The sequence below is a fragment of the Ptychodera flava genome, unplaced genomic scaffold (genome assembly GCF_041260155.1).
Source record: "Ptychodera flava strain L36383 unplaced genomic scaffold, AS_Pfla_20210202 Scaffold_97__1_contigs__length_338755_pilon, whole genome shotgun sequence".
Classification (NCBI taxonomy): domain Eukaryota; kingdom Metazoa; phylum Hemichordata; class Enteropneusta; family Ptychoderidae; genus Ptychodera; species Ptychodera flava.
The window spans coordinates 65,352-85,636 of NW_027248419.1; the positions used below are offsets into that span (position 1 = coordinate 65,352).

A 20,285-nucleotide genomic window follows, 5' to 3' on the forward strand; every position below is an offset into this window, starting at 1 on the left:
GTCTCTTTACGTCACCTTAAGGTAGAATGAACCTCGTGGACAGGCATTCAGACACTCAAACGGTTATATTTCATCTCTGATCTGCCACTTTGGGGGTTCATTGTAAAGTTCTTGTTGTGAGAAAACTTTTCAACGTCTTAGTTTTTCGAAAATCGAAAATTTTATTTTTCTCCATAGAGTTAACACAGGAATGGCGGTCATTTTGAATATCGGCAAATCTCGGGAAATTTGATTCTCTAGTACCAAATTTGCACAGTGACCTCCGATATTTATTCTTGATTTCGAAAGAGAATGGCTTAAATATTCCTTGAGTAAAGTTTGAGCCAAAGTTTCAGTCTTCCACTTTCGAGGCGCATAGGCCTACTCAGTGCTGCAGTCAGGAATTTCAAACCAGGGGACACTGTACTCAACTACCGTTCATATTGGGGATATTTTGCTCATTTTGGGGACAACATGCCTCAGTTGTGAATTAAATTTTGTATTATTTTAGTATAAATTATTTTCTAAAACAATTCAAGTACCGGAACCGCGTCACTATGCATGAATTGTAGAAGTATACCGTATCTGCCTCCAATATCAACTCAGTCGGACTACAAGCAAGTTATTATTATAATCAAGTGCTGCATTTTAGTTACTTTTAATAAGGGCTTTGAAAGTTCGTAAATATAAGCCTCAAAACAATAATGCGAAACAAAGGTAATCGTCAGTAACAGATATTACTTGCAGGCAACATCCAACACAGTCGACTCATGAGTGCCTCGAGGTGGCGGCCCGCAATAGCGGGACAATGGTCCGGCTGCAACACTGCATACTGTCACTGCCTTAATAACCCTTGGGGCGATAATCAAAATGCGACCCATTCACATGCACTCGCATATGCAATAATAAAGTTAGGTCACATAGGGAAGTTTTCCGCACAAAACTGACAAAAATAAAGACCTACACTCCAGCTGTGAAGTAAACCGAAGAAGAAACTTCAGGACAATACCTTATGTATTCATACAGTGTGTCACACTGCAAGTTTACAGATATCTATACAGTGCAAGATAACTGTCAACAAAGCTATAATAGCTTGATTATGTCAAAATAAAGGCAAATTAAGTCAGTCTTTAACACTGTGCTGTACAGTTGAATGTGTTTTGACCGCTTCCAAACTTTGAATGGACGCAACATTAGGCTACAGTCCCTGGATGATTGAGGACTGTACTTAAGCGTAATGAGGTCCTCTTTTGGCCACTTCCGAAACGGTATTGAGAATCTTGACATTGTCACTGAAACATAGCCTTCACATTATATTTCAGGTCTTGTGGCTCAAGTTATTGCAGACGTTTCTTTGCCAGTTATGAGTATAATGGATGTGGAGGTGACTCTGGTTGGCTAGCAGTATCTGATCCTACATCTAGCGGTGGTGGCTGTGAATGGGACGATAAACTGACAAGGCCTTTCTTCGTATACAGCACTGCTTCAACACAACAAGCTTGGCATGCTGGTAAATACATACAATGGTCCTCTTCTCGCATTCCTGTTATATCTGCATTTAACATTCATTCTGTTCGTTTCCGAAAACGATAATATCATAACAACAAGTAAAAAAAAATATCAGGCAATTTCTATGTTACCATTCAAGCTTGAAGTCCTCGTCTAGAACAAGTGATTCAATGTGTCGTACATTCACGGAAGTGTATTTTCTTGACATGAAACCCACAGAGAACTTTTCAATATGCATATTTTTGTTCATTTTCAAAACAGGCTCAGTATCAACGGCTTCCGTCATGGCAATATTCTACAAAGAAACAGGTATGTGCACGTGATTTTATTAGTTATGTGATAGTATTATCAGGTGTCTATAATTAACGGGAAACATCCATCAGGTCAGGTCAGGTGAGGTCATACCGGAAAAAGAACACGGATAATACGTACCCGTCCTTTAGTTTCTCGCCACTACGAAACAGTATCAAATAGAACTGTTATCACGTACCAGATATATAATAGTTTAGCTTTTAAAACATTTAGTAAGTTATCATTATTGCTTCATTCGATGTAATCAAAGTCATACCTTGCATGAATAAACATTTAGTGTACGATTTCTAAGAATTCATTTGTTTGGAAGTAGACACATCTGACGACGAGCTATGTGACTCTGGATGGACACACAATGGCAATGGATGTTATCAAGCATTTGAAGATACAAAAACCTGGTTTGAAGCTGTGGATGCGTGTCGTAACCTTGGGGCAATGCCGATCTCATTAGTATCCATAGTTACGATGAAGCTATGCACGCACTTGCAATGTCAAGGTAAAGTGTATCCTAAAGCATCCACGTGAGTTTGGTCTTAATCTTGAGCAAATGGGTGTCGTCAATTTAATTAACGAGAAGTGCAAGAGAATACTAGAACATGAAAACGTTGTGAAAATGAAAGGCAGCAAAACAACGCCAAAAGTGGTCATGTTCTGAGACGTTCATTATTCTAAGGAAGAAACCACTATACAGTATGGTAAATAAGACATCCAAAAAAGGCTTATATTTTCTCCCCATGCGCTATGATGAATAACATGAGTATTTAAAATCGCTCCCAGTTGCTCGAAAACTGTGCATATCGCTCTCAGTTCACCATAGTTGAATCACGGACGTCTCTTTTCCCCGAGAAAGACAAGTACACTGATAGCTCATTATTGTCTCGGAGTCTACCTCCACATCTGTGCCTAGATTTACGTACGATCTTACTTTTAGTTTCGCTTTTATAATTAGTTTCACGTAAGCTTATCATCAAAATCCATGTCTGGTCGATGTATTTTACAGATGGACTTACGACACTGAATCCTACTGGATCGGATTGCATGATCTGGATGACGAAGATGACTGGAAATGGATTGATGGCACTGTATATGACTATTCCAAGTGGGCTTCTGGAGAACCTAACAACGGTAGGTATATCTGTGTATGTATTCTGATCTACCAAGATGGCAGGGTAAATCTTAACACGCCTCTCAGTATTGAGATCAGTTTCCTTTCATTAAACTTAACGTCACCTGTCTGAATCTTGTAACCTAGGTAACAGTATGGAAGACTGTGCTGTGTTAACATGGACTACAGCTGCAACGTGGGTGGATGCAGCCTGTAGTAATTCGTACAGGTATATCTGTAAATATCCATTGGATGTTGGTAAGTACATTAACAAATGCAGTGAGGGAAACTGATGGTGTACAAAGCAGTTAAAAAGATTAAGACAATTGTAAATATCTACATCAGTCATGGGAATAAGATGATGGCGGGTCAAAAATGTGATAGGCCTTCAAAGCATGGACTGAAATACTAAAATCGATTTTAATGTAAGCTGAGAATCAAAATATTTTATTTCGTAATGCTTTTACTTAATAAATAATTCCTTTTTTCCTTGGCTTACGTTAAAGCTTCGTGTGCTGAGTGGAAACGTGATGGCTACACGTCAAGTGGTTACTTTACCATCGATCCAGATGGACCTTACAATGGCGTTGATCCGTTCCGTGTCTACTGTGATATGACTAGTGACTCCATTGGTATGTAAAACCAGCTAGAATTGCTGCGTGCTGATTATTAGTCTGTGGACCGGCATACCAAATTGTCAAACCTTTCTACAGAAAAAAATTAGAAAATGTATTTTGAAAGCCTACCTTATATCTGTAAAATGACGTTTGCTTGCCATCTTGGTACTTGATTATTTAGAAGATATTGGGCAGTAAAGCAAAATTAATTACACACATTGAAAAGATCTTAAAATCCATATGTTTTTATGCATGAGAACTTATATCCAGAGTTTCATATAATCAGACAGATAAAGTGACATGAGAGGAGAATCGATTTCATATTGACACAGTACTTCTAAAATAATGCAATTCCTCTTTTGAACATCACTACATATATGAACAGGTGCGTTTTGCAGAGTTCATGAAATGTTCTTTCGTTAAGAGATAATGTAAAACAAAGTTGGTGCAGCTAGTTTCCTTGTTCCACTTCTTATAATGTGGAATTTATCAAATATTAGACTGTCGTTCTATGCATACCTGTAACTATTGCTACCTGCCCTGTCAAAAATATTCTAAAATGAGTAATATTTGATTAAATAGGTATTTAAACACCGTTCATTACAGTTTGATGAAGAGAATATTACTGTTACTTAGCAAACCAAGTGTATAATAAATACGATCGGAGCTAATTTGGGATAATTGGATGGTGAAGTAATGTCAGTTTAATCTACAATGCAAGCTCATCTGCTTTTCTTTTTACGTTACACACTTGTTTTTATGAGTAATTTGTGAGATAGCAACATCCAGCTATGTGGCATCTAACTCTTTTGAGACCTTTGACAAATATGAAGGTCCATTTATCCCAAATTAGTTCCAATCGCGTTTATATAAAAAGGTAGGAGGATGTGTAATGTTTGCCTTCTTATGTTAATGAGTATGGTCCTATCCAGGCGCCCTGTATAACTAAGATGGTTTATAAGTTTAAAAGGCCAGGGACTTCTGTAAGTGTCAAGTTCGTGCGTGTGGCAATCTACATTTCACTGCTTAAATGGTACACTGTTAAAAACAACCAACAATATCCGGAAAGTCCACAAGGCTTGGAGGAGAAAGGTTTAACCTTTACCTAACAATGGTCTAAATGTACGTAAAAATGCCCGGATGCTGTTGTCACGTGTTAGAATTGTCTATATTGCTATCACAAAAGTCTGAAATTTCAGTATAAAGTTTATTTTCAGCTCGCCAAGATATTTATTTAAGTACAGGATATTTCTGATAATGTGGTGAAAAGAAAGTACCCTAATCTTCTTATTTCCATCAGGCACAACGGTCATTCATCATAACCAGGAAACTCGAGGCTACGTGTCTGGATATGAAGGCTTGCAATCATATTTATTAGATGTTGTGTATCAGCATGGAATAACAACAGACCAAATGGCAGCACTTGCAGACATCTCAGATAGCTGTTGGCAGTACATTAAGGTGATAATTACAAAGTCTCTCAGACATGATAATAAATGTGGTATGATTATGATCCTGGATTTTTTTCTGGAATGCATGCAAGCAGGTCAAAGAAGGATGTGTGCAGTATGCTCCAGCCAATATGCACACTATTTTTTTTCAAAGACACACATGACATCGATCAACGGTATTCTAAATCGACAGTTTTGTACCTCCATCGGTGCACATCCCTCACAATGATGTGCGCTTGTGAAATTGCCAAACAGGTACGGTGTAAACACATCCTCAGTCACTTAATTCAATTTATACTGAGTAACCTTTCTTTCATCAGTACGACTGCTATGGTTCCATTCTGAAGTCAGGCGGGTCTAACTATGGCGCCTGGTTTGACCGAAGTGGTAATGCTATGGTTAACTGGGCTGGCGCTCCTCTTGGGCAAACTCTCTGTGCTTGTGGATCAAACGGTAAGTATGTAAAACAAATCATGATGCTTATTCGATATGAACTAGCCCGTTAAAATTAAATATTGCCATAATAAAGTTGTCCTTCACAAACGTATGACCACGCCCATGGCCATAAATAAAAAGTTCTCTGCATTTCTTTCATTTAAAATGATATTGTAAATGGAATTAATACAGTTTACTCTGAAATAGAGGTAAATGTCCACCTTATGGATAGCGTGATTCCATAAAAAGTTGCACTCTGTATATTCCCTGTGTGTATTCCAAACATATTCTAAACCAGATTGACATATAGGAATACAGACAAAGGTAAAATTTGAGAATGATAATAATTGGTATATTGATGCATAACTAAAGGCATACATTAGGCGATTTACAGATTTTCATGCATAGTTAAATTTGATCTGCTGGCGGAGTTGATATAACGTTTTTCATTTTTGTGCAATACAGTTATTGTGCGCATATGTGATTCCCGTTTCTCACTTAAAATGACCTCAAAACACAATAAATTGCAAACAAGCTCAATGCAAAGTGTCAGCTAACATGTATGATGTTGAGAAAAAATGACAAATATGCAACATATAAAGGATGGTTGAACTATGTACACACCCTTCATGAGTTACCCATGAATAAGGTTGCAAAGCATTAAGTTGTGGAGGGAAAAAACTGTAAGATGAATAGTAATACAGAGACCGAAAAGTTTGATAATATCACACTACATTAACTTACTTTTCCTCTCTTCATCAGGTAATTGTGATAATGGTGTTGCAACTTGTAGTTGTGATAACAATGACAATGTATGGCGTTACGACGAGGGAACAATCACAGACAAGGATTATCTGCCAGTGACTAAATTAGGGTTCGGAGATACAGGAGACTCGGGCGAAAGTGGTTATCACACGTTGGGTGCCTTATACTGCAGAGGAGATGCATCAAGTAAGAGATATATCTATTTGCATAAATGTATCAGACAATTCTGTACCGACATTTGCAGCACGGTCATTGCAACATGTTACGATCGACGTCGACATATAATTACAAGATTGAGATCAGTCATTTAAAGAGTTTATCGTCAATATTTCACAATACGCTGCACCATTGACCTCGAGAAAACGACTGTCTAGGGTCCATGGTTACTCAAATAGATTTTGATTTTCTACCGTGAGTAAATAACATACATTGAACATTGAACATTTCGCGTACAGCAGCACATGTACTAACATGTTGTGAACATCACGGAATCTGCGTCAAAACTGATAAAAATTTTCCGTGTTCAGGAATATACAAGGTTACTGTTTTTGCAAAATGAAAATAAACAGAGTTATTTACAAACGTTAATTGCATCGTAGATTGTTTAATATCCCTTTTTAAATACAACCGAGCATCATTAATTTAACCATGCGATGTGACCGTATTAGTATCAGGTGATATAGAATGAGTAAATATTTCGTTGATTATTCAAGGATCTCGTATATCGTATCAAAATGATTGAATCTTATAAACGTTTAGTTCCTTGGATGAATTTTACTAAGTTTCATTTTCAAAATCACTCGATTACATCTCCTATATATCTCTACTATGTATGTTGTTCGTCATCAGCTGTGCTGTCAAGTCGGTCTGATTTCTTGATGATCCCGGACAGTTACATCAGTGGTCACGACAACGAACAAGTGTCAACTTCTGTTTCTGACTGCGCTGACAGATGTGCATCAAGTACAAGTTTTGTATGTCGTTCATTTGATTTTGACTTGGTTAGTTCAATATGTTATCTGAGCGAATATAACCACGTGATGGCGGGTGGAATTGGAAGCAGTACATCGTTTGATCTATACATAACAATATGTAAGTATCCCCTTTAAAGCCTTTATAAAGTTGCGTTTAAACATATTGACACACTTTTGTTATCAGATTTCTTTTTTTCTTCATGTATATTAAGTCTATCAAGAATAATGTGTCTGTCTTGGTTTGAAATCGAATTATGTAGTCAATTAGGTGCGAAAGTGGGATATTGGCTTAACATTGTCTATATTTGGAATATAACTCTACATTTCAACCTTTTTTCAGTTGATGCCGGCACCAATTTGTTTGTAGGTACGTAGTGTTATTGTTCCTACCATGGTGTGGTCAATTTAACGTTGCTTACACTGTCTTACATATAACTGAAAGTACAAGGATTAAGCAGGACTTATATTTTGCTTCTGAGCTATAAGGCCATATTGAAGGGTGTGAATGCAGAGAAACTGAGAGTTTTTAACTTTCATTTAAACTTCCCTTGAAGAAAATTTAAGCCAATGACCTTTATAATTGAGGAATAACCATATATGAACTGAATATGCTCACGTGTTTTACAACAGGTTCATTAATAGTGGTACGCTTCACAGAACAATGAGATATATGTTATCACTATATACATGTAGCAGTATTTTTTTCAACTTCGCACAGTACTCTCAGAGTTTAATTACTAATTACAAACTTTATTTAATATGCAAATGAGCTGTTAATTAACTTGACACTGCTCACTGCTTTATGGGACAATTAGATATCAATCAGATCAAGATTTGTAGCACGTTTTATTTAATTTAATGCTGTAATTTTAGAGTAATGTCACTAATTACAAAGTTCATTAAATATGCAAATAAACCCTAACTTAACTTGACACTGTTCAATGATTCATTGCACAATTAAATATTTATCAAATCAATATCTGTAGCACGTTTCACAAAATTTTGGTGCCGAAATTTCAGAGTTATATCCTAATTACAAAGTTTATTAAATATGCAAATGAACCCTTAATTAACTTTACACTACTAAATGCTTTACAACACAGTTAGATATCTGTCGTATCAGTATGTGCAGCAGTTTTCATGACGTTTGATGCAGTTATTTCGGAGTTATATGACTAATTATAAGACTTCATGAAATATGCAAATGAGCTAATTATTAACGTGACACTGCTCAATGCTTCTCAGTACAATTGGATATTTATCACATCAACATCTGTAGCAAGTTTCATCAAATTTAACGCTGTAATTTTGGAGTAATATCACTAATTACAAAGTTCATTAAATATGCAAATGAACCCTTAATTAACTTTACACAACTAAATGCTCTACACCACAATTAGATATCTGTGGGATCAGTATCTGCAGCAGATTTCATCACATTTGGTGCAGTTATTTTGGAGTTATATCACTAATTACAAAACTTCATAAAATATGCAAATTACCTATTTGTTAACTTGACACTGCCAAATGCTTCACAGTACAATTAGATATTTATCAAAACAATATCTGTACCCAATTTCACTGACTTGGGTGCCGTAATTTTAGAGTTATATACCTAATTACAAAGTTCATTAAATATGCAAATGAACCCTTAATTAATTTCACACTTCTAAATGCTTTACATTACAGTTAGATATCAGTCGGATCAGTATCTGCAGCAGATTTCATCACATTCGGTGAAGTAATATCGGAGTTATATGACTAATTACAAACCTTCATAAAATATGCAAATGAGCTATTTATTAACTTGACACTGCCTAATGCTTCTCAGTATAATTAGATATATATCAGATCAATATTTGTTGCAAGTATCATCAAGTTTGGTGCAGGAATTTCAGAGTTATCTCACTAATAACAAAAGTTCATTAAATATGCAAATGAGAAGATAATTGACATGACACTCACAGTATCATGATAATGTTCTTAGATTGTCATCTGTGAAAAGTTTCATGAAATTTTGTGCAGTATTTCTTGATATATGTCTACACTGTCATTACCGTCTCCATAGGGAAACCATTGTATGAAAAAACGACATTGCATAACTTCATTAATATGCAAGCCACACTTACCAAAATCTAATCAGTTCTTGCAAGTAGCATACTGTACCTGTGTACCAAATCTGATATGAATCCGTTCAGGCGTTTTTGAGTTATCGTGTAAACAGACAGACAGACAGACACACACACACACTAACACACACACACACGGACAGACAGACAGACATCGCTATGACATTAGCCCACGTGTTTACACACGTGAGCTAAAAATCAGGGTAACCATGCAAATTTTGACATAACAGAAACGAGATATCTAACATTAGCGATATCTAACATGAAAAATGGTTTCTTTTGCTTTGCTAGCTCTGCGGAGAAAATTGAAATTTTGATTTTCACATAATTAAGATTCATGATCATGATATATGATTTTTCACAAACTTCTATTATTCGTGTACTTGTAGAATCAAACAATTGCAACAGTGGTTGGGTGGAGTATGACTCGATGTGCTATTATCCAAGTACATCCACCATGAACTGGTATGATGCTGAAACGTGGTGTCAAAGTCAAGGAGGTGAGGAATTGATTCAGTATTACAGTATCTTTAACATCACATTGATTCAATGTAAACAAGATGTCAGAGCTTAGCAGGTAAGAAACTGAAATGGTTCGCAAATTTACAGATGTAAACGAACTTTGTACTAAAAATGTAAGGAAAAGAACAGGTTTCAAAACAAGCCAATTTTAACGAGAATGATCAAAGTGGTGGTATGAAATGACGCCATTTTTGCGAAGCCCTTTGTCATAATCGAGAAAGTAACAAACAAAAAAATCACGAACATTAACGAGGAAAGCGACTTGTGTCACTACAACCAATTACGAAAAAAATATTTAAGAAAAAACTTGATTTTCTGAAAAAGCATCTAAAAGTTACCATTATCTGTCCTGCTGTAAATTTTGTAATATTAATCATGCAGTGATAATCGAATTTTCATGCACCGCTGATCTTTTAACAAGACAAGATATAACGTACCGATTGAATCATTAAATTTACAGTGTAATAATGATATTCGAGTAAAATTTCCCTTTCATGAAGCCTTTTGCATCTATGTCTGTTCGTCTTTCTCTGTATGTCAAAGGTCACTTGACCAGTACAGCAAATGACGCTGAGTATGCCTTCCTGAGGCAGATGCTGCGATGGAGTTTGGTAACGACTTATGATTTCTTGATTGGTTACAACGACATCGAAGAGGAAGGTGTGTTTTGGTGCAGTAAGAATTTACATTGACCCCTAAACACTACAAAAAAAACTTTGAAATAAAGTTTTTAAAGGTTAAGCTGTTGCTGAAGAGCATTTTAGAAATAAAAAGACGTATATTTCACTGGTGAATCTTTGTTATCGTTACAGCTTATTACTATGGTTCATCTCCCTAAGTAATAATGTTTGTTGGCCATTTAGAGTCAAAGTGAAATGAGTAATTTTTATTTTGCGCGGAGTAAACCAATATTAATCGAATTATATCTTATAGTTTCAGTATAATTTGTTATTTTATTATATTTGTTGCTTTTGATGACCATTGTGCAAGACATCGCCGTCTTTAATAATCTCGATTACCAGATAAAACAGCCACATGTTTAATTCTCTACACGTCGTAGTCGACTCTTTACCATTGTTGGCCTGAAACTTTTAGAAATATAACTCAAAGTAAGGTGTTGCCTTTAGTTGACATATTGATCTATTGAAAAGATGGTTAGAGCTATAGGACAACAAATTCACCATCCCGTTTTATAGAAGAAAGACATTGAGAAACCTTCTTGTGCGACAAGTTTTTTAAATATTTTCTTTACACAAATGTATGCAACTAACGTGAAACTAATGCTTTTGGATGCTGCAAAATAATGAATATTTCCGTTCAGGAGTCATATCTGCAATTTACATATTCTAAACACCAGAGAAAAGAGTATAGCTTCATAAATTAAGTGTCTCTAATAGAGTTTTGTCTTCGGTTATCACCTTAAAGTGAAAGATCATTTTAATATATTGGGTATAGTGACCATGCATTAATTGTGCGTGTCGGGATGCAAACTATTTCCAACAACTTTTCCAAATTAAATTGACCATTCTTAATGGCAAAGTAGACATCGGCATGGTCAAATAATGGTGCAACTCGAAGGCTTAGGGTACACAGGTACGAATTATTCCTTAATTATCATTCAGAATGTTTGGGTTTTCGTCGTAGAGGTCTGATGGTAACATCAGTAAATTTGTGACGTGCATCAAAACTATTTCAATCGCTCGACACGTGTACAGGATGTTTAACTCAGGCCATAATTAACATTTTTATCCTTCAGGTGTTTGGGCCGAAGCCGATGGAACACAACACTCGTTTACACGTTGGCTGAGTGGTGAACCAAATGGTGGCGCTCTTGAAAATGCAGTTGTGATGTATGCCCGTAGCTATGACGGTTGGGCTGACGTCAACGTTGAAAGTGGATATCAATTCATCTGTAAAGCCAGTTCAGGTGAGATTAAACCGTCTCTCTTTAAAGTTAATGTAAATAAGATATGCAGTTGATCAAACTTACAGGGAACTTTTAATGCAATTACAGTGTCAAGCATTTATTCGGTCTTACTGTTTTAAAATGTTTAGGATGATAGACATGTGAGACAGTGTTTAAATTCATCTGTGAGTAATTTTAGACCGCTCAGTGCAACATTGTAATTTTGCAGTATATTTTGCTTATTTAGAGTAAATGGGTGCCGTTTTTGACAGTCTCACTTTCGTCCAGGTTTGGCTCTAATTACGCATGCTTAACTTTATTCAATATTACAGGAGCTTCTGCGATTGCACAGCCTACAACAAATCCTTCCTGTCCCAATGGTTGGATCTCATCCGGAGATAGCTGTTATTTCTTCAGTTCTGCGACAGAAACGTTTGATAATGCTCAGGATGATTGCAAATCGATGAACAGCGATTTGTTGATCATTGATGATGACAATGAATGGACTTACGTCTATACGTATATACGTTATCGGTATTATACAAGGAATTATTGGGTTGGCCTTACTGACGTACTGCAAGAAGGTAATGGCTTAATATACTCAAGGAAGGGATTGAAAATTTACATAAAGAAATTTTCATTGACCATATCAAAAACAGGGACGAACATTCATAGAAATTACATTGATTCATATCTTGTCTATCTTTCATTGTCATCGTTACACAAGATTGAAATTTATTTTTATGTTTAACTTGAGCTGAAAAAAAAATCCTTGTCTGACCCCAGACGTCTCTGTCGTTTGCCAACGCAAAGTCGGACACCAGTGTACAGAAATTCAGATTTATAACGCACCGACTTAGTCTCATCTCAAGATGTATGCTGAATATGAAAAATTATGCAATTTCAAAATACTTGTACAATGCATAACAAAGACACAACTAATATAAGCATAACATTATTAATATTACAGTAATACTACCATCACGGAAATGGAAGAGATAACCCTAAGTGAGCTCAGTTGTAGTATTGATAATGTCAGCTTCAAAACTAAACAACATATAACTTTTTGTGAAGTGTGCATCAGTTAACATAATGCTATAATCAATATTTTTTCTTTCGCAAGGTACATGGGTTTGGGAAAATGGAGTAGGAGAGGCTACGGGAACTTCTTACTGGATAGCAGGTGCTCCTGATAATTCTGGAGGATCAGAACACTGTGCAAGGCTTGACCAATATTATGGATATGAAGATGTTGGGTGTACAACACAAATTTATTACATCTGTGAAGATGATTTGTGTAGGTGAAATCTTGCGTTGACTATTTCACCGAAACTTTCAGAAATTCATTTCATCGATGTCGTACAAATAGTTAACATATTTCAATACCGTACAACAATCAGGAAAACAATTATTATAATATTTATGTTGAAATATCGTACGTGTTAAGGGAGCAACGTATAATCCACAATCTATTTATCGTAACATTTTGTTCACCCTATAGATCTTACATCCTTTCCTACCAGTATTTCGGCGGATGTTAAGAGTCCTTCAACAGTGACGATTACGTGGTCTGATATTTCCCAAACCGACGGGCAAAATGGTGATATCGTTGGCTATAAGGTCTGTATTATATTATGTTAATACTTCAATAAGACATTTTCCGATCGTTTTCAGAACGTTTTTAGGGTAGTCTTACAGCACTAAAGTATTTACAGTAATAATCACAACACACGGTCAAACTTACGCCGCGGGAGAAACTTACGAGAGCCCTGACAAATAACGAAAGGAACAACCTCTTAAGGAATAGTATGGCAGAAATTGACATAATTACAAACACAACAGCAGTAGAAATATTGCAAGAAAATGGGGAGAAATGGACACTTTCTCGCTTTTCTCAGGTATGTTAATGCATGGGCATAGGCTTCCATACATGTAAAATCAGTTTGAACATACTTTTTAGGCAGACCTGGTCAGAAAATTGTGAAAATTGCCAAAAATATGTTTCGCATTTGTTATTAAGTTGAAATTTATCATAATATATTACCTAAGTCAGGTCACGTTACAATAATCTGTTATTTTCCCGCCAAAATTGTATATTGCATATAACTGAATATTCCAACCGCTAAACATAAAAATAATTAAAATATTATGACCAATTAATGTAAAATGGGATGGAAGCTTGTGTTAGAACTAGTGGCAGATGCAAAATTATTGAATTTGAATATTATTTCTTCACAAAAAAACAACAAATACAATATTTTTGACGTTTTACGTGAATATTTTGAATATCAGAAAGAAGTATAGATAGAGTTTCATGAGTGCCATGTATTTTTGAAAGAATATGATAGATGTTGTTTCCAAAGTGCAAAGAAAATCAAGAAAATTTAACGATTTACGGTTGGAATATTAAAATTAATAAAGACGTAAATTTTGGCGGGAAAATATCAGATTTGGTCACGTGACTCAACTCGTCAAGATTTAGGCAGACATTTTTTTAAAGAATTTAATAATTCCAATAATTAGGCCAAATATCAATCAAATCTGGTGGTTTTTAAAGATAATTGATCATTTTCTTACTTTTGGGCTTGATGAGTACAAACACCATGCATTAACTTACTTGAGTTCGCGAGAATGCTGCGAGATTTCATTTTCTTGCCCGTTGGAATTGATTGACAGAAAAGATAATCTCGCAGCATTCTCGCAAAAAAGCGAGAAAGTGTCCATTTCTCGCTGTTTTTTTGCAATATTTTCTTCTACTAGTGCAAAACATTGATGTATAAACTTTCAGTGAAGAAAAGGTGTCGGCATTTGAAGGATTTTGCGATTGATCGAATTATGTGGGACTTCTACGATACTCTATCTACTTGTATCATCTTCGCTTTCCAAGGTCTTTTGTTCGGGCAGCTGGTCAGTAGTTGGTTAGAGGGAAGTAACGGACCCGTGCGAGCAGACGATGTACTCATATGGACTTATAGTCAAACTTTGAGGAGCATGGCATACTTTTTATAACCTCATTTGCATATTGAATGAATTTCTGTAATTATACTATGTATTGATACTGAATGCATAGGTGTCCACTAAGGCTCTGAGATAATGGTCTTACTAAGTTTAAGCATCAACTTTGATAAGGAAGAAATTCAGGATGATAAACGCCTTTGTAAATTTCGATGCTTAACGTACTGATTTTGATATGACATCTGGTTAGTTTGAATACACTGAAAGTTGAAGGGCACGATATGTTCATAATTGGCTCATTGTCAATACAGTAAATTGCGCAAACTTGCCTCATATCATAGTTGACAGCACCAAATTGAACATTCTGAATTTGATCAAACTTCTAGATTACCCTTGCTAGATTTAGTTGCTCTCGAAAAGTTGATGAGTGTAATGTATCATTATTAGTCCATTTGCATATTTGAGGTGGAGTTGCCTGTTGCCATCATAGTTTTTTTTCAAAGCAATATTTCTAATCAGAGATGACAAGGAAACCCCTCATACTCTATATTTTCAAAAAGCAGAGACTCTAAAGTTTAGTATGGTAGCAATAGTTTACTCGAAGGATGAAGTGGGTGTATATTTAGGGTAAAATCCTAAATTTTGGTATAATAAATAAATAAAATAAATAAATAAATAAAATAAATAAATAAAATAATTTAAGTCAAATACGACGCTATTTTCTGAAATGTAATATTTCACTTGAAAAAAGAATATATATGTAGGAAAAAATGACTATTTTATTTTGCATTTTGCATTATCTGTCGTCATTCTAAAATGGCATAGGTTGAAAGACTGATTCTCAAATGAAACTTATTAAATTCAAGATTAGCGAAATTAAATTGCCTCTTATTTAAAATGTAAGAACTGTATTGCCAAACAAAATAATATTTTTCTTATATACCATTTAAGCAACATAATGTGAAAATTTCAGAAAATTTGACCGGCCAGAGTGGAGTTAAATTGTTTGACAATCTTGAAATTGGGAGAAAAAGAAGCCAGGAAATTGGGTGATATGCATATATTTTCATAAATTAACACTTCTTTATCACGCTACTTCCGACTGCTTGACAAGCTAAAAGGTGAACCAAACAATATCTTATTCTTGGGTTAACAAATTAATTCAAATTGAATGAATATTTGCAAAAAAGTGATTTTTGAGCAAAATATGCTGTGTTGGGTGCAACGTCCACTTGATGACTTTACGTAATTGGGTGATATATTAAAATTGAATAACTGAATTCGATCGGTCATCTGAGGTTAACTGGTCTTACTCTGAGTTCGCTTAACTCAACGTTTGAAGGGGGTGTTTAGCAAATGTGCATATTAAATGAATTCCTTAGGTGCATTGGTTACATGTTGGTTATATGTTTTGCCGAGCATGATCAATAGACAGTTTAAATGTTTAGGGACGGACCATTAGATCTTGGGAGGGGGGGTGGTCAAAAACAGAAAAAAAAAATTTTCAGAGCAGAAAGTTAGGGAAAAAAAAATCTTCAAACTAGTTTGCAAAATAAAAAAAAAATAAATAAGAAGACAAAGGCGTAAAAAAAAAATCTGCAAAACTCTTTAAAATTTTGATTTTATTTTAGATTTACCGACTGAAAGCAACTTTCTGTACTTTTTAGTACATCCTCCCGGCACATTTTTAATTTTAATTTATACATTTAGAGTGACTGTATCCCTTATACTGGAAGTTGTGATTATCTTATCTTTTCAGGACTTTTGTATTCTGATCACTTGAAAATTATAAAATTATAGAGCCTGTTTTCTACTTGTTTCCTGCGTACAAACCAAGCAGGTACACTAGGTAAAACATTGAAACTATGGTATGGTTGTCAGACAGCAAGTTGTATTGGCCTTTTAAGATCAAGGTAAACAGATGCAGGCCACATCAGTTTCATTTTTTCACAGCATTTTATTGCAATGATGAATGCAAGAATGGGTGAACAAGTAGAAACACGTCAATAATGATAAAACAACATATCAAGTCATTATGTATTATTTTGCTTTTAAAAAGGCATTTTCAATTCTTTTTTCTCAAAAAACAGCCTCAAAAAACAACAGCAACACATGTTTTAACATTCAACAATACACTACGTACAGGGTTTTCCTCTCGACTGCGCGATTGCGCCAATTGCGCATTTCGAGCCTTTTTCTGCCCTTTGAAAGTTACTGACTGCGCGAAAATCGCGCACAAAACACAGCACGCACGTCCGTATGATGGTGACCCAAGCGCACTGTGTAGTGACCTGTAAATTTGCCGTTATTCCCCCGGAAAAGACAAAATATCGCCTGTCATTCAATTTGGTGACGTGATAACGTGGAGTGTACGCATCGAAAAGAAAACACAGTAACTGAGTAAAGGACATAGTTGTGCTTCAGTCTCCATGGATACCAGTGCCATGCATTTTATGTTCATGTTTTGATAGGATATGTTGTTTGGGCCCAATGTCATTAGTAAGCATTAAAAATACTGCCCCTCAAATGTCAAGTTTGCCCCCTAATTTTGATGAATGGGGCAGAAATTGCCCGCTTCGGTGAGCATGCAGAGAAAACACTGTACGTAGAATGCCATCTATCCAACAAATCCCAACACAAAAACACACAAAAGGGGTTGAACTTTGAAAGTGTCTCGATAGCAAATACAGAATAAATCTGCATGAATAATCGTTTTTGTGTAGTAAATTTCAAAGAAATTGGACAAGCCCTTTCAGAGAATACAGATTTTTTGACCATGAATGGTATAAATTGCCCTAAAAAGACAAATATTGAAATTTCAACACATCTATACACATCCAATCAATTTGGACATGCTGCTACAGAGAAATAGATGTTTTGATCAAAAAAGGGCAACAATGCTCTAAAAACACATATATGCAAATTTAACTATATTATTTAGCTTATTTTAGCTTCTCAGCTTGTCAAAATTAATTGTAAATCATGAGATATGCATGTTGTTTGGTGGGGTGCATGTGGCCATTTCACCACGCAGTAGAAAGGGAAGCCAGGAAACCAAAATAGTCAATTTTCAAAACTATAGGAAGCTACTGAGGAGCAAGAAGATCATGTTTCAGAGGAAGATGTGTAATCCGAAAAAAAGCTCCCAAAGTGCCACCAAATAACACCATTTTTATCTCTATTTTTCAAAAGCTCAAACAGCAGGAGGGGGACACCCCCTCCTGACCACCCCCCACAAAAATACTCCCCAAGTGCCACCAAATAACACCATTTTAATCTCTATTTTTCAAAAGCTCCAACAGCAGGAGGGGGACACACCCTCCTGACCACCCCCCGCAAAAATACTCCCCAAGTGCCACCAAATAACACCATTTTAATCTCTATTTTTCAAAAGCTCCAACGGCAGCAGGGGGACACCCCTCTCCTGACCTCCCCCCCCCCTTGACCGCTTGCGTGGCCGCTTGTGGTGCTTGGCACCACATCTTTGCCCTCTTTATCTTCAGACAGCGACGAACTAAAAAAAAATTATAAATCTGAAAATTTAGTCTGAAAAAAAAAATTTGCACAGCTAATCTCAATTGGAAAAAAAAAATTTCAGAAATTTACAATAGTAAAAAAAAAATTTTCACAAGTTCATTGTGACCACCCCCCCTCCCAAGGTCTAATGGTCCATCCCTTATGTAATTGCCTTGGGCCTATTGTTCAGTTCCACTTGTGTGAACACAGTATATGGACGTTCCAAGCCAGATGATAATTCTTGTGGCAGTAACAGAGTGAAGTATGGAGCTCGCGTCTGCTATTATAGCAATCATACTGCTTCCTTCAATGTATTGTTAAGTGATGGGGATGTTCATCCAAACCCAGGTCCCAATTCAGAATCAAATCAACGACGCCCCAATACCACTTCATCAGGTGTGAGGAAACCGCTCAGTATTTTTTATCAAAATACCCAGGGACTTAGAACTAAGCTTCAAGACTTTTATGCATGTTTCTCAGATGCGACGTTTGACATTTTACTCCTGACTGAAACATGGCTTAATCCAAACATTTATGACAGCTCGACATTTATGACGGCGGAGCTGCTTGATGTCGACACATACTCTATCTTCCGAAGGGACAGAATCGATTCTCCTTCACTGAAACAGGATGGTGGAGGTGTATTGATCGCGGTGAAATCAACTCTTACATCTCGTCGCTGTACTGAATTTGAAACATCAGCTGAAAAGTTTGGGTAGAAGTCAAGCTACCAAGACAGACTGTATACTTATCTAGTATTTACCATCTAAGTGATTCACCAAACACAGTTATCAACGAACTTGACAAGTCATTAGACTTAGTCAGCAAATCTAAACGACCGATTGACATTGTCCTTATCTGTGGGGATTTTAATCTCCATGATATTGAATTGTCTGTGTCAGAAGATAACATAATTTAACCTGTATCATGGTCATCGAACAGGTCAGATTTGTTTTTAAATAGTTTCATTTATGAACATGAACTTTTTCAGTGTGTTAAAGACAGAACCTGTAACAACAACTTTATAGATCTTGTATTTTGTAACATCAACAATGTAGAAGTACATTGTGTTGATCCCATGGTGAACTTAATTCATAAGGCAATAGTGTGTTAACTGTCTGCCACTTGTTGCAGCAGTGCTCCCGTCAAATCTAACAGAGTTATATACAATTATAGGAAAGCTGATTTTAATCATTGAAATCAAACACTGGCTTGTATACCCTGGTGTATCCTAGAAGACAAAGCAGATGTTGATGAGTGCATCGACCTGTTTTATGATCTGCTGTTTTCAGCAATCTCTGACTGCATCCCAAAAGTTAATGCAGGCAAACGAAAATTCCCTCCTTGGTATGACAGTGATCTTATTTGTTTGCTCCGGGAGAAGGAAGCTGCTTTTCGTAATTATAAGAGGGGCATTGCTTCTTATTGTGAATTTTCTAAAGCTCGAGCAGAATTTAAACGAGCAAGTAGAATTAAATACAAAGAGTATGATTCAAATGTTGAATATGACATTCAAAACAATATTAAACGTTTCTGGGGAAATCAAAATCTGTCCCGAACTCAGTGCGCTATAACAATCAGTCTGCCTGTAAATCGAAAGAAGTTGCAGATTTATTTAACAATTTCTTTCAGTCCGTCTTCAAACAAGACGACCAAACCACAACTGTTCCACCTTTTGATGATGTCACAAGTGATGCCTTATGCAATGTTCATATATCTGTAGACATCATTCTCAAACATCTCAATACATTGGATCCTAACAAAGCCATGGGTCCAGATAACATATCAGGCATTTTATTAAAGCGATGTGCAAATCAACTTGCTTACCCATTGATGGTTTTATATAACAAGTCAATTGAGAAAGGTACATTTCCAAGACGGTTCAAGCAGGCAAATGTTGTTCCAATTTTAAAAGTGGTAGCAAATGTGATGTTACAAACTATAGACCAGTGTCACTTCTCTCCTTAATAAGCAAAACATTTGAGAAAGTGATCTTTGATGATATATTTAACCATGTTAAACAGTATATATGTACTTCACAGCATGGCTTTATTAAGACTCGCTCTACTCAGACTAACCTTGTAACCTACTTTGATTTTCTTGCAACTGT

General features: G+C 35.9%; 1 protein-coding gene and 1 long non-coding RNA gene across 2 annotated transcripts; both read left to right on the top strand.

Annotated features, from left to right (window-relative positions):
- The first annotated feature begins 1,748 nt into the window (after window positions 1-1,748).
- Window positions 1,749-2,830, top strand: LOC139129178 (uncharacterized). Its single transcript, XR_011551538.1, has 3 exons — window positions 1,749-1,797; window positions 2,114-2,296; window positions 2,801-2,830. It is a non-coding gene; the product is annotated as an uncharacterized lncRNA (long non-coding RNA).
- A 2,071-nt stretch (window positions 2,831-4,901) lies between these two features.
- Window positions 4,902-13,345, top strand: LOC139129183 (uncharacterized). The gene is made up of 11 exons (XM_070694823.1): window positions 4,902-4,983; window positions 5,294-5,426; window positions 6,171-6,359; window positions 7,023-7,265; window positions 7,488-7,514; window positions 9,666-9,776; window positions 10,342-10,458; window positions 11,555-11,725; window positions 12,037-12,288; window positions 12,828-13,001; window positions 13,206-13,345. Exons 1-11 carry the CDS (start codon window positions 4,936-4,938, stop codon window positions 13,343-13,345), a joined length of 1,605 nt encoding a protein of 534 aa, XP_070550924.1. The 5' UTR covers window positions 4,902-4,935.
- Window positions 13,346-20,285: the final 6,940 nt, after the last annotated feature.